Source organism: Eurypyga helias, unplaced genomic scaffold, assembly GCF_000690775.1.
Source record: "Eurypyga helias isolate BGI_N326 unplaced genomic scaffold, ASM69077v1 scaffold5059, whole genome shotgun sequence".
Taxonomy (NCBI): Eukaryota; Metazoa; Chordata; class Aves; order Eurypygiformes; family Eurypygidae; genus Eurypyga; species Eurypyga helias.
This window is the reverse complement of record NW_010272592.1, coordinates 50,342-73,588: the sequence shown is the minus strand read 5'-3', so window position 1 is coordinate 73,588 and position 23,247 is coordinate 50,342. Positions and strand designations below refer to the sequence as shown.

Genomic DNA, 23,247 nt, shown 5'->3' with positions numbered 1-23,247 from the left:
GGCCATCAATTGTTTTATAAAGGTTGAAGTTTGAGTACCTTGAATACCTATCCAAAACAAAGAAATGTCTATTCGGGGGGTTAGAAATGCAGCATCTGAACTTGCAAAACTACTTCAAATGCTCCTTTCAAGGCAGCAACAAAGACATGGAGAGGTGCTATGGCTTTTTTCCACCTACCTACTAGGTCACCAGTCCCTTGGCAGGGAGCTACACAGAGGGTATTTCTGCAGTTCTGACATGGTGATCACTCAGAAACCTAACTATGACCTATTATAATTGAAAAGCAGAAAGCTTTAGACAGAAGATCAAGATTGACAGCAAGATATATTGTTTGATCTAGGTCTCTTCTTCATTCTTGTGTTCCAATCTATTCTTGTTTTCTTCCATTCAGCTAACAAGAAATGAACAATTTTAATAATACTACTCTAATATAAAAATGCTCCTGTTTAAGTCCTCTCAAAATTACTGAATCCTCATCAGTTAGAGAGATATACATATAATTTATACATGAAATACCAACACAAGGATGGCAATGGGTCAAAATGTACACTTTGTTACAGAAGTAACATGGTTCGCATGAGAAAAGAATGATAAAAAACACCTCATCACAGAGACTGTAGTAAAAAAATGTCTGCCTAGTGAAGACAGCCCAAGACAAATAGTCTGATGTGAATTATTAATCCACAGAGAATTCTCTGAGATTCTGTCTTCCTCTGCCTTCAATGGGCAAAATTATCAAAATAATTTCCTGGGAATGGATACTGTCAGCTGGGAATCAGGTCCTGTATCTGTATTTCTGCTGACAGAAAGGTTCTAAACCAAAATAAGATTATTTTATTTATTGCTTACTTTAATTTAAGCACACAAGGTTTTTCTGAGCTACAAAAGAGTAAGATTTAAAGTTGAAGAGATAGGTATATAGAACAGAGAATGTCTTACTGGTAAAAGGCCTTGAATGTAGTTTCAAATATGATACCAAAACATTAAGCTCTGACATGAAATCATTAGCAGCTATATCTTTCATAGAACAGTTCCAATACAATTAGATTGCCCAGACCTTGACAGTATGCCACTAATCTGAACACTGCACATTAAACTTTACACTTAGTACTACCTTACCAGGTACTGCAACTTAAATAAAATCTGGACGGTAATGGATAATGCAGAAATTGACATTTTCAATATTAACCAGAAAAAATTTCTGTATACAATTTGGGAAAATAGTTTTTCTCTCACATCCTTTGTTCATTTGATGAACAGGCAAGTAGCTAAGTAACAGAAGTAATGCTCTGTGAATTGAATATCAAATAAAGCCACTAAGGTAGAATTTAGTAACTGATATGATAAAGCACTAAAAAACTTCCTTTAAACACTCTCTGTGTATATAATTCACTTCAAAAGTATATTTTGAATAATCCTAATGTGATCATAACAGCGAGGTCCATGACATGTAAAATAAATTCAGATCATTAATGTTGGCACAGTTTTCCTGTTCTCATGAAGAAGCTAGAAAATGGACGGACACCGTAAGTTAAACCAATAATCAAACTGAATTAAAAAAATTGTTGGGTCAATAATTACTGCCTGCATATTTTACAGCCAAAAGCCCCATTCACAAGACTTCATTTTCTCTCAGCACTCGTGTGAAAAAGTTTCTTGTCTGTTTCTTGAAGACAAAGTCACCACATGAAGCAAAATATAGAATCAAAGCAAGAGTACCATTTTTATCTAACTGATACTTCATAATTCCACACATGACTGGAGGTAACAGTTACTAAATAGAAATAGTGGAATATGCTGCAAGTGTAATATACTGTACAATTTTGTTTCTATGAATAAATTATTTTCTGGAAAGTATCTGACATGTATACCAAAAATATTTCAAAATGCAATGCCTGAGACAATACACTTTGGAGAAATTACAATAACATTTCTGGAGTAACTATGAATAAACTACCAATTACAAATAGTGAATTATTACTCTTACCTTGTTTGTAAAACTTCTGATTGCTCCGAATTATCTATAGACATGATGAAAAGGTTAATAAACCACGTGAGTGAATACTGGTACATTGGCTCAATGCTGGCTAGATCAGCAATAGAAAAAAACAAGATGGACGAATGGATAGCAATAGGACGATAGCCCATTCGAGTAGCATCAATCTTCTTTTCTGTCTCTTCAGCTACAGCTTGCTTTTCAGAAATCTCATTAGCCAGAGTTTTGGAAGAAGACATTATCTTAATAGCAGTTTCATCTTCCAAAATATTTCCTTCTGAGGCTGAAAGAACTTCTAAAATCTTGTCTTCTATTTCTTTTAGCTGCCTAAAATAATATACAAGATTTTTCACATATGAAAGTTACAGCTGGTTTATGTTAGTTTCTATAAAATAAGACAATGTGTAGATTTTATTCATGGTACACAACTTACACAACAAAACCTTTCTTCCTTATTAAACATTCCCTAAATTTCTGAAAAATTTCAGGTTAAAAATGGATGACAAAGGGGGTAAAGTCACAAACCACTTCAAATACTGCACATTTCATGCTCTGACCCATCGGGAAAGATGCCTTTTGCCATGTGCAATCAGTGCAAATGTAGCACACGATGAAAACATTTTTAAAACACAACCATTAATATCTAATCAAAATTAGTGAGGACAGCAAATCATACGCCAGCATCATGGAAGGGATGCATAAAAACAGAGGACAGGATCGAAAGTTGCCATTTTGCTATTACAAAACCCGCAATTCAGCTCTGACAATTTCTAATAGTCCCAGAAATAGAAAGCCATAACGGAAAGACAAAGGCAAAATCAGTAGGAATATGAATCCAAATCAGCCTAAAAAACAGACAGAAGCCTAAGTTTGGGCTCTCAAAAATAGCAGTCTTGAATTTCCTGTTCACTCAAACAAAAGAAGTCTCTGAAATGTATTTCCCGTGATTCTATTATTTCCTTAGACTGCAATCTGTTTCTATCCCTAGCAAGGAAAGTTTATCTTGATACCTTTTATTCTCAGCCCCTTGAAGGATGAGGGCTTGTTTTTCTTCTTCAAGATCTGGTCTTTCTCTTGCAACTACAATTCCAAGAAGCTGATCTTGCATTCCTTCTGAGGTTATCATGAAGTTCAATAATGTTACCTGACAGAAGAAGTATTTCTTCAAAGTTAGCATGGTCATGGCCAGATACAATTAAAATGCTTCTTCATTTACAGGATGAGATTGATATAATATCATGTAATATGCTCAACCAAACTTCGAGAGTAAATGAATTGCAGCTGAGGGTTTAAGATTGTGCGCTGGAAAGCTTAACACCAGAATTGACCCAGAAAGTTCACCATAAAAGGGAGGTGACCAGAATGTACAGAATTTCATTCTACTCCTCAAAATTACAATGAAACTCTGAATATCAGTGCCTTGAGTCATTGGTGTATATAAAAATGAACAAACATTATTGCCTCTGCTACACACATTTTCTCTCTTTAATGGCCTTGTTCACATGCAATATGTGTTGTTATTATTACATGGATATTTGTATCCTAGAATTAGGATAACATCGTGTTCTCTTTTAATGAGAAAATAAGTGACTAGAAAAAAATATTATTGTTTAAAAGAATTCCTTTCCAATGAAATATAATAGATCCAGGAAAACCCACATGCTCTTGCTGAAGGAGTGGCAAAAATGTACAATATTTAACATGAGAAAAGAATACATTACCACCAGAGGGCTAGAAAATTGTTTAATGCATGTAGTTCAAAACCAAGAAGATAATCTACTTACGAATCATCAAGACTTATTGAAGTATTGGTTTTAATTAATTGACTAGGTAATAGTGACTACAGATTGTCTTTGGGCTTTTTTGGTGGGTACAGATACCATTGACTTGGATTTCAAAACAACATTACCCTTGAGCATAGTGATCAGTTAGAACATGGAATACCGGTGAAGTTAACTTAACTTGCTCTGCTTCTGCCACTAATAATATCTGAAAGTTGTCCAAATATTTGAGGCCTTTTTTCATGGGTTTTGCTGCTACAGTTAGGAGGGGTAGTATTTTAACTTTCTTAAAATACATCACTAATCATTTTTTGTTATAGTAAACCTCAACTGAAAAAAAAAAATCAGGAACAAAGATAGCATATCACTGTTCTTGCACAGGAATTTTGAGAGGACGTTCAGGTCTATCTGATACTAAGAACCAACAGGACATGGCCTATTTCTTCCTCTCCTTATTTAACAAGTTTAGTAATGGGAAATATAAGAGTGACCTAATGTTCCAAAACTTTGAGAATCTTCTGTAGGTTCCACTTCCCTTAGCTACAAACAGCAGCATGAGTTAGCTTTCAAACAGAGCTGCCGTGCTCCAAAAGGTTGGCTGGTTCAGACATCAGAACCTCTAAGGTCTAAGCACAAACTGCTGTCTACATTCTACACTGGTCCTTGGTCCCCAAGGGACAGAATGAGATTTTTTTATGGACATGAGTAAGACACCTTTCCCTCAACGGTGCTGAAAATCATCTGACCTTTTAGTGGGTTCTACTACATTTGATTAATGATGTTAGAAACAGAAAAAACTACTCCAAATGGCTAATAATTGTAAATACATATCTATGTAGTGTAAATACACGTAAATCCACGGCCTACGTTTCTTTGCAGGTTTGACTATGTAAGTCACATCAGAATTCAATACAATCTTTTTCAGTGAAACATGCTAGCCATATCAATAACCATTTTCTCTGGCCTCATTTCATTAGCTAGCTCCTGAATAATCCCCAAGACAAATTCACCAATGAATGTTGCAATTAGCTTCACACCAAGGTATTTAGACTTTACTTTTCTGCTTTCTCTCCCTGTACAGGAACCACTGCTCCTTGTTAGAGCAATTAACATATGTATGACTGCATGGAACACAACTAGAGAAGATTTATCTCCAGAAACTTTGTATTCTGGGGGGGAAAGACTCTGTTTACAGTGGGTTGACAACTATGAGATTTGAGTTGTCTACTAAATAAAAAACTTTTCCTAGAAAATAACCTTCATATAGCTTTTGAGTGTATATGTATGTGTATACTCTAAGGGTAAACCTTTTGGATGTTCTCTCCCTTTCCTATTTCATCTTTTTTCCTGAACATGCAGTTAATTATCTTCTTGATAAGATCAATATCTAGGTGATTTGATATGAATTGAAGGGAACACAAGTTATTCCCTTTCATTAATTTTTGTCCATTTTTCCTGCATCAATGCTCCATCACTGTAGAAACAACTTACTGTACCATTTTACTGAATATCATAATCGTTTAAAAAGTTTTCATTTCAATGTTTTGTGTATCAGTACAATCTAGGATTAACCAAAGCATAAAAGGTCTTCAAAAATAATAAAAGGGTGAATACATTTCCCAAGTATCTTCAAAAAGAGTAAAACACCAACTTGATTATTTTTAAGCAGGAAGCCACCTTTTTTTTCCCTAGCATTGAAAAATAAGAATAGCTATAGTTATCAAATATATACATCTGTAAATATACTTTCTATTATAAACAAGGCACAACACCAGTAATTGCTTTGACTCCTGTCCTATACTACAGATAAAACTGTACTGCAGATAAAAATTGTGAATATGAAAGTATAATGTAGAGTTTGCATGTGAGGTGGCTATTATATTAAGTCCTTGTAAATATTTTTATAATAAAAGGTGACTAAATAGCATAAGGAGATAAAGACTGGGAAGGGCGATAAAATTAAATCAATCAATCCCTGACAGTATGAAAGGAGGACAGTATTGCAAAGTGAAGTGTTAGATATGCGAAATGTTGACACTTATAAGATAATACCAGTCTGCTAACAGTGTGAAAAACAACACTGTTGCAGGGGAGGAGAAATAAAAAAATGCCAGAAATTTTTCACTGATTTTAGCTAGGAATCGTTTTAATATTAAAACAGAGTTGCACATTCACTTTCAAAATTCTCACCTTAACAGACGTTTCAGGAAGATAATGTGGATTTCTCAGCTTAGTTGTAATATAAAAGCGGAATTCAGGAGCATACTCGATAGTGGAGTCTCCAAGACAAATGCACATACTTCCTGACTGCTTAAATGTCTGTTTGAGCAGAAGAGGCTCTAGAATAGGATCAAGTTCTTCTCCAATATTCTCCAGTAGCACTTAAAAATAGCATAAGAATTAGTAGGAATTTCCTGTCATTTATATTTCCGATTGACTGTTCTTTACAATATGTATGTATAACGTGTGTTTACAACGTGCAAACAATAACAATATTAATTAAGCTGTATCTTGAGATAAGGTTAATGTTTCTTAGAGCATTCAGGTGATTGAAAAATGAATCAAAGAAATGTACTTTTAAATTCCTTTTGTAGTATTATAGCAATTAAAAAAAAAAAAAAAAAGCTATTGCTATTACTGCTGCTAATGGCTTAGACCAGCAGTTTAAAGCTACCATTTTCCCCATAAAAAGGGAAATAACAAGAAAAACCTCATGCCACGGAAATTATTTTGAGTAACTAAGTATGTGTCAATTTTCACTGTAAGCATACAAGATTGTCAAAAATCAAAAAAGAAATAATGGAGAACAAACAATCCATTTCTTTAGTTGTAGTCCACTTAACCATTGAAAAATAGCTGAAGTTGTAACTATGTGTTTCATTAATTTATTTCTACCTGAGGGTAATAAGACTATTTGTAACAAAGATACTACAGAGAATACAAGAATCACTAGTGATCACAGCCTAGAAGTCTGGTATTTATAGTCTTGAAAAGCCAAATAAAAACAACATTATTTTTTAGAAATACAATTATTGTAACATGAAAATTAAAAAAAGGCAGATCTCATAAAGCAATTAAAGGATACAAATTAAACAGAGTATTATAATTCTCTTGTGCTAAGTAGTATCTCTAATGTGGGGTCAGGATTTCAATTACTACAGTACTGATTTTCCTTAACTATGAGAACATTTGATACTCACTGGAGTTTCATTTTTTTAGCTAATTGTGCCCCCTCCAGGCTCTTCTGTAATTTACACTTTCATTAGTTATTAACCTACCGGGACTGCCAAACTGAATGCAATTTTCCAGTGTTGTAACATATTGAGGGTCACTGAGTTTGATTATATGCAAACTATTGGCTTTTTCCATGTTCTTTATCCATTTATTTGCTTGACCTTGAGGATCTATCATCAGAGGCCATCTTCTAGCATTACTGAAGGGAAAAATACAAACTTTCAAAATGGAAATACAAGCTCTTCAAATGTTTACCTCATAGTATTTCTTGAGACAATTTATTCTCTTTTGTCCTTAAAACAAAAGTGCATCAGTATGAAATCTTAGTAGGCACATACTCAGGTATAATCTTTGATGAATTTAACAGGAGATAGATTCACCTAGAGTTCATTGTTTACAAAAAGTATTTTCCTCTTTCAAAGACAGTACCTAATAAGACTTCTTACCTCATAGAAAGTTTCATTGCATTTAATTTTATAAAACTTTCAAAACAAAAAGATCATTCTAAGTTTAGAAATTCTGAACACCTTTAATACAGCCATAATATACATAAAGTGAGCATTTTCCAGAGAAAACAAATGGCTTTTTCCACTAAAGCAACATTTTAGAGGTAGTATAAAGGGAAATATATAAGCACATTCAAAGGTATCTACCTTTTAATCCCTAATCCTTAAACAGCAATGGAGAGGAAGAATTAGTAACTACTTCACTTTTTTTTTTTTCTTTTTATGGCATTCTCTACCACAGGTAGTTACATTACCAAGATATCAGAGACTAGCAACACATTTTAATGGCCAATTACAGCAATAATTACCTAAATTAGAAACCATCTAAGCAGGTAGAAGTGAGAATTCCAAAATAAATGCAGTCCTAAGTGGCCCAGTCAGATCTCAGTTGGTTAGGAGATACAGTAGAGCCTACTACGGGAAGTTAACTTACACACAATGACACTGGCAAATCATTTGTCATTAATAATCTTTTAAAAATTGAACCTCTCTCCCCTCTATTGAAAAATTCTGATTCACAAAGAAAACTTACAATGTAAACATGTCTGCATCTGTACTCTTATTTTCCTTAAAAATACTAAGATGAAATGTATGTAATTAAGTGAAAGACAATCTCATTTTTGTCTGATTTGCAAATATACCATTTCTTAGAAAGAGAATGTTATAAGAAACCTTTCCATAAATTGTCAGCAGAAGGTGATTAGCCTTGAATTAGAAAAAGGTACAGAGCAAGCAGTTGTAGGTACAGTCTAAGTTCTAAAAGACAGTGTTCAGAAAAACTTTGTTCACTGTAATCTAAGTTCTTTCAGGCTTATTAGTTTCAAAATTGTTGTCAGGCAAAGCTTTGTAACACATTATAAACCTTGATCTTTCAAGACAGTGATTGTAAAACAGGTATAGCACAGTTTAAGAGAGAAAAATCCTTTATATTCTCTGTTATAATCTGTATTTTAAAAAAAAAAAAAAAACACCCCCAACTTGTTAAGGACTAAGTATAATTGTAAGGTCTATTTATACTTGTGTAAATATAACAACACACAATAACACATGTGTAACCCTTAATCCCAAGGTTTCAGATATCTGTGACTCAGATGCAGTTCTGTGAAGCACAGCTCCGTGACTCTGGATTATCATTACTGAATTTTTTTTTTTTTCTTAAAGCTAGAAGCTAGATAAAGAAAAACTATGTAAGATATAAAAAGTGAAAAAGAAGATTGTTGCCTGGGAATACTGACTCACGAGAAGTTACGGAACTTTTGAAAGAAGAAAAAAGCAGGGACTGGTTTTCAATTTTTTGGCAGCTGCTGTCAGATCTAGCAGCTCAGCAAGATCGAGTCCTTTCCAAGATGCAACAGAGGCCAACATTGCCCCACCTCAGCATCAGCCTTCTGGCTAGCACAAACTCATGTGTTCCTGGTGCAGTTATGAGCAAACTTTAGCTTAGGAGTCTTAGTCCTAATTATCATGTATGTGTATTAGTGAAAAAACAAAATTCTGTACCCAGAAATCATCATGTGTGGCAGTAGCCTGAGATTATACATGGCAATCTGCAGAGGTTCCTTTTGTGTTATAGATCACAAAGTGGACTTGGGAGTGACCATTCACCAGCTGAAGGAGGATGGCTTTCTTCCGCCTTGGAATGATTTAAGAAAATGGGTCACCTGGGTGGGACCCTGTCCAGCCTACCAATGAAGGAAGAAAGCTTTTACAGGTAAAATGAATTTGTAATTCACCAAGGTAGCGTGATACCTAAGCAGATATGAAGGATGTTAAAATATGAGCTTTGTAAAGTTACAAATATTTTGAATAATTTGATAAACACAGAGAAGGGCAAATTTGATAACACACTAGGGTCCAGAGGAGCAGACGGTTTAAAATCTGAACATTGGCCAGATGAGGCAGTAGCATCAGCGCTATTAAAAGACACAAAGTAGGTAAAAGTGCTCACCAGCGGGCTCAAAGTGTACTGAAAGAATTGCTAAGCTCCCACATTGCTATAAGTTCAGCTGCTTATGAGAACCCAAAGGGATATATACTTAGGGGATTTTAATAGTAGGATGATACAGCCATTGAAAACTGTAAACTGAACACATTAAACTTACTTACATAAATATTGTCTATTTAAAAATGTGCTTAACATGTAACTTGCTCATAATAATTTTGCTTGTCCTTATTTTAAACTAAGAATTTAAGTTTTGAGAAATCCTCAGCCAAAACATACAGTATGTATTTTTTTGCCTCGTTGCTTTAAAGTTCCATTTGCATATTATTTTCAGCATATCCTGTTTCAGACTTACTATGCAACAGACACGAAATACTTAAGACTAATTAAAGAGTGGTTCTCTAATAACAGCTAATCACACATAGTTTTCATCAATGATAAAATCCTTCTTCATTGATGGGAATGCATAAGCAGTCACTGTTTATGTTTGCAATTTATACTTGAATAGCTCTCTAATTCTGCTTTTTAAAAATTCGTTATAAAAAGCTTGAGTTGCATTTTATATGGTTCCTGGGGTCCTAATATAAAATTAATCTAGCCATAAACTGTTAACTACCGGCATAATACGTATCATCAATTTGACGTAGATTCTATCTCACACTTCAAAATTACAAGTTAGTGTTTAGTTTAAAAATGCTAATCATCTTTCCATTAGTTCAAAGAGAATTTTGATCAAAGCTTTATAAAAGAGTGAAGAGTTAGGATGTACTGTAGAAGTGCTGATTTCATTAACATTTGTCAACTGTTTGCCTGATTGAATTATTAATGCAGTAATGACTTAAAAAAAGTTACATATACAATTCACAATCACGGCATATATTCTCTAACTTCAACAAGTAGTTTTGCTTCCAGAAGTGTAATCAATGCTAATTTTTAAAGTCAAAAGAAAGTACGTTGAGATTCTTTTGCTAGTGCATTATTTTTGCCTTATTTGTTTCATTTTGCACTTTGTCAGCTATCCACTTGCCAAAGCGGAAGTATTATCCGTACATCTATACTTACAAAGGTTAACCATATAATATACAATTTCAGTTATGAGTGAAAACCTAACATCCACTGTACAGTAAAAGAAGTATTCATTCACCAGTGCTATACATTACTGCTCAGAGAGAAGAATTTTCATGTAAATAGTAGCAAAAATTAAAGATCTGTATTAGCTTCTGCAGTGTCATATTGTAAAAAAGATGAATAAATGATAGGTACAGGTTATCATACACTTGAAAACCATTAACCTGGCTATGGAAAAGAATTGTAACATTTATTCATTATACAGAAAAGAGAACCTACAGATGTGAAATGAGTGGGTAGTAGTTACAGAGCAGATAAAGCAATATTGTTCTACGTTCAATTTAGCTTCAGCTCTGCTAAGAACAAAAGCTAAAAGTCAGTAGCAATGCATTAGCAAGCAACTGCACAGAACCGAGAGGTTTTTTCTTTACAGTCAGAACAAATGCAAGTCTGAATAAAAATCATAACGGCTTATGCAAGGTCACAAAGCTTAGCCTAACACAGGCACCCAACGCCGTATTCAGCAAAACTTTCAGTACCACAGAGATCTCGGTCATCAGTTGGCACATTAATCTAAAGCTAATCACTTGAGCTGTAAAAGTTAGAACATTAACAAGGTCAGTTCCCATGCTATACGTTGTCATACAAATCACTGATGTTGGCACTAACCGTGACATTGATATACACCAGACAAACTCTGCCCAGACAAACATTACCCTAGTGACTGAGCTGGGACGCAGATGTGCATGTATTAGAGCACCACATAAGGATGTAGAATCATCTTAACAGTGAAAGGCAAGTATGTAAGATTTGGAGTTAATAGTATCTGTATTTTCTTTCTACGAGGAATTTTGAAATTTCAGAATTTGTTTCACTTTCCAAATCAGAGTAAATATGCATAAATAAATTTTTAAAATGTTTTAGCTCGAACAATGTATTGTTAGATAAAGTCAAAGTATATTATTTGGATGTAGCTTAAAGACAATTACCAGAGGGAAAATTTAAAAACAAAGAGGGTATTTCAAAATGAAAAATAAAATGTTCTTCATCAGAATTTTCTTCAACTTGTGATAAGACTGTTGTCATACTAATTACATTACACTAAGAAGCTACAATTGCAACTGCCAAGCTTTTAACTATAAATAGCACTTAAATTCCAGCACTCCAAAGATGTAATCAAGTTTCTCCTATGAATTTACAAGTTTAGTAATTTTTTTTTTTTAACTTCTTTGAGGACTGGACTGAGTGCAGATTTTGTGGCACTCCAGTCATCATGCCTACTAAAGAGGTACCTACACTAACTCAAAGCTCTCTTAGCTTTTGCCTAGGAGTATGCCAGGTTGCTTTCATTATAAACTTTCCATTATAAAGTTAAAAACTATGATTAGCATTTCTTACAAACTCAAACGTTACAGTCATGACTCTGGTTGTTAAGCTGGATATACAGTAGAAAACTGTCTACAGAAATAATAACTGAAAAGCACATTGTAAGAAGCTATTTAATGAAAATTCTACATTGTAAATTTTTTTTTTTTTTAAACTTACGAGATAATGATGCCATTATCAATGGAAAACATGTCAGAAGGTAGTCCAGCAATATTCCAAGCTCTGATCTCAACTGGTTCTCCCAGGGTATTTGTTAGGGAAAAATCATCAGAACAAGGAATGTCTTTTGCTTTACATAGCAATACCCACTCTTTAGTTTGCATCTAAGTAAGAAGAAAACAAATATTAACTGCAGTTCTGCCTATTTGCAAAATTTTCAGACTATTAAAAACATGCATCTTTCAACTCATGTCCCATAACAGTTAGTAAATACAAGAACACTATATATCTTCAAATGGAAAGAAACTTATCCTCAAGTACAAAACATCTCTAAAAAATGCCTACGTGGTTTCTATATACGAAATGTAACTTTATTTGGTCAGTATGATTTTGGTATGATTTTTGTTAACACTTCAGCAGCAGTCTTCCATAATATAAACTGAGAGCAGAACAAATGCACATATTCTAACTAAAAAAAATAAAATTAAAGTCTTTAAGCACTTGTCATGACTAGCCATACTTATCAATCATTTAAAGTGTTTTTTCACTATTCTCTGTATTGTCTCACTCACAACAGTTATGAAACCTATAGATGTTTGGATGGTGCATAGCAAAATGAAGACACACACCTTTAAATATGTAAACCAAAAAGCATATTCCACTAGAATGCTTCTAAAGAAGGAAAATTTATAGAATCAGCGCGTTCATATGAAAGCCATAACCTTGTACAAAAGCTATGTGTAAGGCCTAAGAAATATGCTGTAGTATTCTGAACTAAAAATTAGCTGGCAAAGCCTCAAGGAACAAAACTCAGAAATGCAGTGTAAAGGAAATGGTATAAGGGCTGGAGATATTCACAGAGGTGGTGCACAAAGGATTCATCTATTTGCATAGAACAAAGTTGATATTCCAAATGATATCAAAACTTTTTCTCTTATGAAAACTTCAGGAGAACAAAACAAAACCAAACCAAAAAAACCCACAAAACCCACAAACACCAAACAACACACACACACGCCAGAACAGAAATGGAGAATGTCAAAAAGATGATTATGCTTTCCAAACATTTCTGAAAGAAATGCCTTACTAATATGTGATGTGCCTGCACAATCACAAGAATAAGCAACCAGGAATCCATGCCTACTGTTGCACAGGGAAAGAAACTGTGCAGCAGAATGAAGGAAGAGTTTCCCCCAGGAGTCTTATAAAACTCAAAATCCTACAATACAGTTTCAGTTCCCCTTATGAACTCTATTAAAACATAATTTTAAAATATAAGCCTTATAATTAGAAGAATAATTAATAAAAATCTATATTATTAAAAAACACAGAGACAAAATCACTGTACACATTACTTGTCTGTAGCTGGACGTAAAGGCTCCTAGGTAAGCTACAATTCCTGATGAAATAAGTATATCTCCAGTCAAATTGATGTACTGCCTTCCCAGCTCCAAAGCAGTCTCATGCCAGCGAGTTTTCTCACCCCCAAGGCCACCAATCAATTGTTCTGCTCGCTGTAGTTTTTTGCTGCATAAGTCAACCTCAGAATAAAAAAAAAAAAAAATCGCCGATTATATTACAAGATCACTTTAAAGACATTTTATAAATATTAAAAGCATTCAAGGATTATTTTCCAGCACAGATGTTTTCTTAAGAAATTTAATTAAATAGAAAGAAAACACCTCCTTCTTATAATGGAAATGTTTAAAGAACAAAAACAATCTCAGAACCAGCACAGTAAAGTCTATTCAGTTACACTTTCATCCAAATAAAGGAAGACAACTAGTACAAAACATGCAATTCATAATATGGAAAGTATTAATAGTCAAGGAAATTATCTATATGTCATAAGAAACAAAACCACCTTGATGACATCACTCTCATAAAAGCAGGTACATTCTTTTCTGAACAAAGCATCTCTATGAATACATAATCTGCATTTCTGCTGTCGGTTTTTAGCTAAGCCATCTTTCCAGGCATGTTTATAATCTAACAACAACAAAAAATTATTTAATAGGAATTTAATCCAGCTTTGTTAGCATTCTTTACTATCTAGTATAGACACATTTCAGCCATGGGATAGGAGGAAAATTATGCCAACTCTTGCTGCTCTTACAATCCTCTCTCTTTTCTGGTAACCATAGCAGCCGATTTACACCACAGTAACAAACTGCTTGTGTAGCTTATCCCTCCCTTCCACTTCCAAAGAGTATCAGGATGCAGAAGAAACACACAAAGAGATGACTTTAACTACAGCCAAGAATTAAGACTCCATTTCAAATTCTGACACTGTTTTTGTAAAAAAATCTCAAGGATGAGGTACCAGAAATCTTTAAAAATAAAATAAATAAAAATACAGACTTATAAATGTTGCCTATTTCTTCAGACATAACAGTCATTTAGCAGTCAGGCACAGAGTTTACCAAACACTTTCTCAAAACTGCATTAGCACAGAAGGCATAAATAAACTTTCAAAACTTTAAATGTACTGACTTGCAAGCTAATAAACTCTTAGTACAATCATTGAAAATGTATCTCCTCACAAGAAAGCAAATATGACTGAGGATGTAGGACAGGAATATCAGTCGGTAAATTCGTAACATCTACATTTTCTATTAAAGTACTTATTCCCCACACTTTCCCCATTTATAATGTGGCAGTTAAAAGAAAAATACTGTTTAAACAAAGAATGATATTTTAAATAACTTCCTTGGATATCAGAGTTCACCTTTTGAATCATATACCTGATTTTCCAAGTCAGCCTTCTCCTGTTTCTTGGACTCCAGTGTCTGCTGGAGTACAGCCAATTTATCTTGAACCTCCCTCAGGTCTGCTTGTTTTTTTCTTAGACCATCCATAGCAATCTTCAATTTTCCTTCAGCTTGATTCAACTTTAGCTTTTTGGGTGCCACATTTTTTGTCACTCTAAAGAAAGTCAAAGAATAAATTAAACATGCAAAAGATATACCCTCTCTCCAGGGTTACTATTAAAAAGATGAACATAGGAAATGTGAAGGGAAACCTCAGCAACTCAGTAGCTCATGCAATATTCCATTTCATAATCTCAAGATATCTGAAGACAAGTTGTGTTTACTTAATCATTCATTTCTGTGCCCATAGTGATTTATGCAGTTTCTCTTTTTTTTTTTTTCTTCTGTAATAACAGGCAAATAGGGTTATGCTTCCAAACTGTGTCCCACTTGATCACCATTTAGAATCCATTATGGATTTGTGCCATTAGAAACACACAAATAATCATATATATTAAGTAACACAGACAGTGTAACACACACAGAGAGCCAACTGCATACACAAAATGAAAGAAAAAAATTAACAGCTTTTCACATCCAAGGATCTTTTTGTCAGTTTAGAGGATTTCAATCTTTTACACAAACATTTTTCTGAGAATATTGGAAGTAACAGGTAACTGAAAACATATTTTTTATCTTTCCAAAACAAAATGAATAAAATATGCTAGAATGTCCCTATGCTCAACTGAAACAGTATTTCACAAGTATTAGCCTCATAATTAATGAATCCCCTCTCATATTAGTGTAAGATGCAGATCTCCTTTAAAGTCCACCTTTTTAATTTCCTCTCCAACAATTGGTACTTGTAATGTTAATAAATGTTCTCAAATTGAGAACACTTAGCAAGTATACATTTACTAATATTTTAGTCAAGTAACAAAATATCCCTTCAAATGAAGGCATGCACTACCTACCATGACTCAACTTTCAAACTGCAAGTATATCTTAGTTGCCTAGTGCTGATTTGCTGTTAAACTTGAGTTCCAGATGTTCCAAATTAGAAAATATCAGAAACAATAAGCACATTTTCCAGTGCATCAAATACACTGTGTAACAAAAATTATCCATTGGGCTTGATATGACTAGCAGAAACTTATGAAGATATTTCAGTAATGCCTCTATCTTGTCCAACACAAAAAGGAAGTTAACTTTCTTTGCTAACTGAACAGATTTACTCCCATGCCTTCTTAGAAAAATGCAGAACTTAAAATCATGCTCCACACCTCAACATCAGGCATCTTACATGAATGAATCTTTGCGACTGCTTGTTTGCACAGGTTTCCCAGTAGTAACAAGTAATTTCACATCTCTTTTGGTGTTAAAATAAACTGATCTCATAATCAAATTTATTTTAACTTTCTTTTAATTTTTATACATACTTACGTGTCATAAAACTCCATGGCTATGACCCATTTGCACAGTCCCTCTGCAGCCGTAGAAGCATTTCGAATCTTGTCTGGTACAAACTCAGGATTTGTCAGATACTGTTTTCTTATGATAGTCATGTAAGCTGGGGGAATGTTATCCTTGTCATATTCATGAAGAGACTGAAGAAACCTTATGTCACCCAGAAGTCTCTTAGCGGGACCCCAGAAATCCTCAATTTTTTTTCCAGAACCTGTTGGATCTGGAATTCTATCTGCTTTGATGCCTTTAAGGATGCATATAGCTTCCATTACAAGCTTGACACCGGCAGGAGGACTCTTCATGGACTTAACCACTGTAATATCCTTAAAATAATAGTTTTAAAAAGGCCACCTTTAGAACTCTGCACATAGATTAATTCTTTTAATTACAATAGAAATAATAACCCTTTTTATGTCAAGATATTATTTTTCGAGATATATTTGCTATTCTCATACTTGATATTTCACACTATAATCTCAAGTTCATAGAACAAGCCTGCCTAGTCCACATATATAGATATATAATTTCCTTTTTGCAGAATTTTCATTTCATTTTTTCCATTCTTCCTAGTCCTTTAAGGTACTATACAGGTTAAACTAACATCTAAACAAACATGTCTGAAATCTAGTCAAGAAACAGTTCAGAGGAAACAAAGAATTCTTATCTGTACTTCAGTTTTAGTTGTACTTTTTCTGCTCCTACTTCAGCCGTGGGCACTGCACCTCAGTTATGGAGTTCTGATATTCCAGGGTTATGCTCTACCTTTCAGGTTTTAACATCCTATATGTCCAAGGTGGGTGAGCAGCTGTGTGGTACTCAATTGCACACCGAGGTTAATCCAGGACAAGGGTTAATCAAAACTAAGAGCCCTGTAAGCTCTCTACACACAGATTTTGTGTGTGTGTATATGTGTTCATCATGTTATTTAACTATTTTGAGAAAAAAATTCTGGTTTTTTTTTTTTTCCTCTTAGAAGTTCTTTTTTTTTCCTCGGTCGTATTATAATAATCCCTTCTTGGAGACACTCAGTACTGACACCAGCTGAAGTATTACTTCATTAGCCTTCAAAGCCTTATTCTTGTCTAGTCATTCACAAGTATAATGCAATTGTCTTGAAGGGACTAAGTAGCCATCTACTCTTTTCACGAAGCATGCAATGATTTGACAACGCCAGAATCTAAAATTTTGATACCAAGCAATAGCTGCAGATAACTAACCACCTGCTTGCTGTTTTCTTGGAAGTTTTTGAAAATCTTGTTTTCAGCAACAATAGCTGCAGCATATAGACCATCCTTACTCTTACAGCCTAGGAGACTTCTTTTCATCCCACCATGAGCAAAACATTATCCAGGCAAAAAACCCCAACAACCCCATAATATTCATAAACCCAGAAGTGGCTGCCCTCCACTATCACAGTCTTACGAAAAGTTGTCCCTTAACATGGGAGACACAGAATTTCAACCTCAATTTCTAGACTCTGAAAGTCCAAATATAAAAATATTAGTTGACAGGCTAGCAGGTTCCGAATAAGAAAGTAAAAAGCATTTATTTTCTAACTTAACAATTGTTGAGTCAAAATAATTTATAACTATGAACTCTGAAATGTCTAGAATAGTATTTCATCTTGTAGTCCATAAAAATTTACCATTATATGTTCCACTGGAAACTAGAGAGAGTAACATTTTGATTTTTACAACAAAGTTTTCAACAAATTATAAAACTGTGTAAGTATAACGTAAAATCTGAAAAAGCAGACATTCTGTGCTTTCGTATATCCGAATACCTCTCCAGTGTGTAAATATGCGGTTAGCCATACCTGCGGAGTGAGAGTGTCAAGGGCCGCCAAAGCACTTTCTAAACAAGGCAGGGCTTGTGCTAAGTCAGCATCACATTCATCTTTGATGGCTTTTGCAGCCATAGCCTGCTCATTTGCCACGGCTTCATCAGCTTTCACAACTTTTTCAGTTTTGGCTACTTCTAAAGATTCTTTCTGGATAACGAGCATCATCTCATCAACCTGCTTGCTAGCTTCCCATAACTGAGGTTGCAGAGCCTCCAGCTCAGACTGCATCAAGGCCACTTGAGATGCAGCAGAGTTCAGTTTCTCCAAGCCAACTTCGTATCTTCTTTTCATTTTCATCACCTTACTGAAAATAAATAGTACTTTATTATAAAGAGATTTTAGCAGTACATGACCAGTTCATTCACTGGGATGCATTCCCCAAATTTCTCACTACTCTGAATAATCAAATGCTCTGCCAATCTTGTTTGATTTGCACAACAAATAGTAAACAGAGCAGGGATTACTTGAGCCATAGTCTTGAACTATTTCATCGTGTATACTCGGAGATTGGGATATAGATAAATAGGTGACCACTTACGGGTAAATACATGATTGTTAAGATCCTGCCTCTTTGTTGTCAGCAGCTACAAAATCAAGACAGCACAGTAGTAACAGGCAAGAAAAGGAGAAAGAGAAGGGGATACAATCATGAAGATTATTAGTTGAGGTGAGGTTGAAATAGGATTAATGTAATTGGGAAAACAATTTTAGCAGCAGAATGCGAATAGACAGGCAACAGTGTCAGAATTAAGAAACTCGAAAGGCTGCACTGCATTTAAAACTGTATTCCTTTATTCCTGGAATTTCTCTCTGCATGTAGTGTTTCACATAGCCTGTTGATCAAATTAAGCACTTGTCTTTATTGCTAAGGTAGCATTTTATCAATGAGGAGGAGAGGAAACAAAAGGGAACTTTCCATCACCAGCCATGGGAATAGAACAGATGTGGACACACATGCAGAGGTTCTTTCTGCAGAGGCATAGCACAGCTGCACCCTGCTAGCAAGCCAGTGACACCTAGCAACTTGGAAGCTGGTTTCCCAGACGTCATCCTCCTTACATCCTCCAGAGAACCACAGAGTAAGCAGCCTGCATTAATTACTCTGGTATCATTATATACATAATCAATGTATAGCAACATCACCAGAGATGTTAGAAGTGGTCTAATGCAAGTGAGAGCATCCAGTAAGACCTCTCGGCCAATAAGGAAGCATGTGACCTAAGAGTAAATTTTATTCATCTACCATTCTGTCAATTTAAATTAACTAAAAACAATTCACTTGTTTTGTTCAGATTAGCTAAAAGTCATAGGAAATAATATTCTTTTGAACAAGAGTTCCTCTAGAAATAGCCACATTATAAATGCTTACGTGCGTTTCTTTTCAAGTAGACTTTTAAAAGTGGAGATCAATTCCAAGTATGACGTAGGCGTAACGTAGTTGTGTCTCTGCAGCTCTGCATGGTATAAGTCAGATAAAGCAATGGTAGAGATATGAAAGCTTTTACACATATCAATACACCCACTTCGAGCTGCTTCTGACATTTCAACATCTTCCAAGAAGCGAGAGGCAACAGCTTCTAATGCATCTTCAGGCCATGTCTACGACAAATGAATAAATACTTTTCTCTTATTCAGTACTTCACACTCATAAGCCTCAAAACATTTTTCAGAAAAGTAACTTTATCTATGAAATGGGTTAAAGAAACTGAGGCACAGAGAAATTAAGACAGTAACAGAACTGGAAAGAACTGAACTACTTAGGGGATTCAGTTTAAGCCCACTATCTTATTTCATCCAATAGAAATACTGTTACTAAAATGAAAGTTTTGCATTTTTAATATGTCCATCAGTGTAACTGTCTCTGTTCTTCCTCCTCAAAATAACCTTTAAATATACAGTACTACATTTTAAAACTTGATGAAATTTAAGTTCCTCTGAGACTTTGTATGAGTAAATTCAACATCTTAAATATTCTGAAGACTTTTGCACATAACAGTCAGATAGAATATAGAGTAGCAGGGAAAAATCTGGTGTTCTGCATCAAAAGATGTCTGTATTTTTGACAGGTATTTCGGTTTCAAACTTTTTGGGCACCATAGATTCTGGTATTACCTAGTCCTGGTAATTGAAGAAAACACTACATATTTAAATCTTTAATGTCTACAGTGCTATGTTAATTCATTTATATTCATACAACAATCTGACAGTTATTTTCTTGATGATTTTTTATTCGGCATATACTTAATATACAACCTGACTGTTTCTAATGGTGTTAACCATTTATAAGTTTTGTTTTTACCTGAAACCAGTCTAGCGTGCAGCAGTTGACAAGAGCTGGGAATTTACGAAGGCGATTACGGAAAGCATCTCCAATGGGGCTCATTGCCAGGATGATATGAAGCTGATCTCGACAGCGATCAACAAACATATTAAAAAGAGCTATAGGACTGCCATCTGTCTGTTTTGTCCTGTCCCGTTGGCGATCCACTTGACGCATTTGTTCACAAATTTCTTGTTTCTCATCTACTGCAAAGAGGTTTGGCACTTCACCTGCATTTAGTAAGTTGTTAATGTCTTCTAAGAATGATTCCTTTTTAATCTGTGTATCTGTGAACAAGAAAACTCCCTGCACTTCCCCTTCAGTAGATTTTCTTAGTATGACTTTTAAGTCTTTATGCCACTCATTGATACCGTAACTTTTAGTTATTTCAACCTGAAAAAGGTTGTATTCAGCCATATAGGCTGCTAATCGAGTAAGAGATTGTCGACCGCTACCTCCAACACCAACAAGGAGGGCATGGCTGCGAGGCTGTTTCAGGATACGGGAAATCCTACAAATATGTTCTATAGCAAATTGGAACAGGACAAGCTGCATTGGCTTTTTGCTCATGTTATTAAACTCTTCAAGGTGACTCTCTACAACTAATCTCAATTGATCCACATCACTAATCTCCCTGTATTTAGTATCCTCTTTCTTAGGGTCATGAAAATCACAAAACATTAAGCTACGCAAGTCATCTTCTTCCACCCTGCCATCATTGTTGAAATCCAGATTCTGGAAAAGTTCATGAACGTCTTCATGTAAGTCGTTTTTCACTACTTCTTGGATAAATCCAACAAGCCAAGCCCGGTCAGGATTTTCCACCAAACGATCGTAAAACACTCTAAGAACCTGTAAAATAAAAATGTAATTGTTTTAATAGTTGCTACTCCTTTTGAATTTATACTTCTTTTAAACTAGATAAAACAAATACAATTCTGAGAAAGGCTTAAAAATATAAACTAACTTCACTACATGGAGGGGGGGGGAAATAGGCACTTAGAATTAATTTGAACAGTTGAGCCCAGTAATATTACTTCTGAAGTGAAAACTCATACAGAAATACATATACATGCATACAGAAATACATATTTATAAACATTATTTCATAAATGGATAAAAGGCTGCTGCAAACAGGAAGTGAGTATGTTGGGTTTTCCACTATAGCTAGACAGGACAAGTTATGGGTTTATATTTCAAGAAAAAAGACGGCAGGAGTAGGCACCAAACTTTAAATCACTCAAAATTTCTGGTGACCCAGGAATATTTGCTGATGTCTCACTGTTGATTTTTTTTTTTAATGGAAGGAGAGAAGAAATGGACTGTCCCAGCATTCAAAGCAGCAAACAAAAACTACATAATCAAATGAAAATGAAGTAGGAACAATCAACCTGGCCACTAAGTTATGACTCATACTTTGAAAAAGTCTGATTTCCTCTGCCCATGCAGCATACAGAATCCTTTCTCATGAGTGTGATACCAATTCACAGCTATTAGCCAATAGGAGATGGCATTACAAAAGGATTAATACACAAATCCATATCTTTTTCTTATTTATATAATTTTTTAGAACTAGGTGATTTACCTCATGAACCCAGAGACGTTTTATCATTCCTGCAGATTCTGTTGTTTCAGGCCTTGACAAACAAACACCTTGAATAACACGTGAAAAGTCACGGAGATTGAACAAATAGTGAGATTTAGCTGGTGTAGGACGCAGATTCTTCATAGCTTCTTTATACATACGGATGGTTCCATTAATAATTTGTGGAGTCAGTTCTACATATTGTGATGGAAAGCTGTAACTGACAAGTTATGAAAGGTGGTAAGAACAGAATGATTCTCCTAATTCCATCACATTAGCATGTGAAGTAATAAGTAACAGTGTATGTGTACACTGATTTACTTATGAATTTGAGCCAATTTTTAAATTCTAGGATTATACTTTCTCACAGGCAGCTTTAATTCTCTCACTGGATTAACATTAACTCTGCAAATCAAATGTCATAACTGTGGAACATGCTGGCAAATTTGGTTATGCTTGACAGTTAATTATACCCTTCCCCCCCCACCCCCCACCCCCATTTTTATGACTAACAGCAGCAACAGGGTAGTTAGGTCAAATAGCCCTTGCTGTCTTCTAAGACCTCTCTCCCTCAAAGGGTCAGAAGTTGTCAAATCACAAACTAGGTCTGGAAACAAGATACGAGCATCTTTTGGGGCTTAGCTGCCAGCATGGATACACAATGAAAGTTGAAGCCCATTCCTAATCATGGATTTAAAAATTATGCAGTGGTGAAAGACCAAAGAAATTTAAGAGCAGTTTCCAGTTCTGTTCTTTGAACAATGACTAACAAAATTCTATTCTTATTTATTATACATTAAAGAATACTGTATGACACAGATATCACAACCAACTGAATTAGGCTCAGCTAATCTAAACCTCTGTTAGAGACTTCAGAACAAGAACTGTACCACTGCAGTATTTTAGGATGAGCCCTACTTCTGTGGTGTCATGAATAACTAAAAAGGCACAGCATATAAAAGATAACAATTTCTTTTCAACAGCAGTATCCTACAAACATATCTTGGAGACTTCCTAGTACCATAATTTAAACACTGACTTTGATTTTTATCAACACACAGAGCTCACTTACCATACTGTTAGATGCCAATCCAAGATTCTAGAAAAAATTGTGTACATTGATTCATCATCAAACTCATTAATAGTAACTGTATTGAAGTGCCTCAAGAATCGTGGTGTTACTGGGTTTCGACCACCGCCTAAATATTA

At 34.7% G+C, this 23,247-nt stretch overlaps 1 protein-coding gene across 1 annotated transcript in view; it reads right to left on the bottom strand.

Moving 5' to 3' along the window:
- DNAH7 (dynein, axonemal, heavy chain 7) overlaps nucleotides 1-23,247 on the bottom strand; it is a gene marked incomplete at its 5' end in the record, with an annotated part of 92,321 nt that overhangs the window by 21,554 nt on the left and 47,520 nt on the right. Inside the window, 13 exons of the mRNA XM_010159166.1 lie at nucleotides 1,989-2,324; nucleotides 3,008-3,141; nucleotides 5,969-6,159; nucleotides 7,057-7,211; nucleotides 12,074-12,237; nucleotides 13,429-13,614; nucleotides 14,818-14,998; nucleotides 16,267-16,613; nucleotides 18,107-18,437; nucleotides 19,503-19,732; nucleotides 20,433-21,305; nucleotides 22,039-22,258; nucleotides 23,111-23,237. Coding sequence (XP_010157468.1) covers nucleotides 1,989-2,324; nucleotides 3,008-3,141; nucleotides 5,969-6,159; nucleotides 7,057-7,211; nucleotides 12,074-12,237; nucleotides 13,429-13,614; nucleotides 14,818-14,998; nucleotides 16,267-16,613; nucleotides 18,107-18,437; nucleotides 19,503-19,732; nucleotides 20,433-21,305; nucleotides 22,039-22,258; nucleotides 23,111-23,237 — 3,475 coding nt within the window. The remainder of the gene's footprint in view (nucleotides 1-1,988; nucleotides 2,325-3,007; nucleotides 3,142-5,968; nucleotides 6,160-7,056; nucleotides 7,212-12,073; nucleotides 12,238-13,428; nucleotides 13,615-14,817; nucleotides 14,999-16,266; nucleotides 16,614-18,106; nucleotides 18,438-19,502; nucleotides 19,733-20,432; nucleotides 21,306-22,038; nucleotides 22,259-23,110; nucleotides 23,238-23,247) is intronic.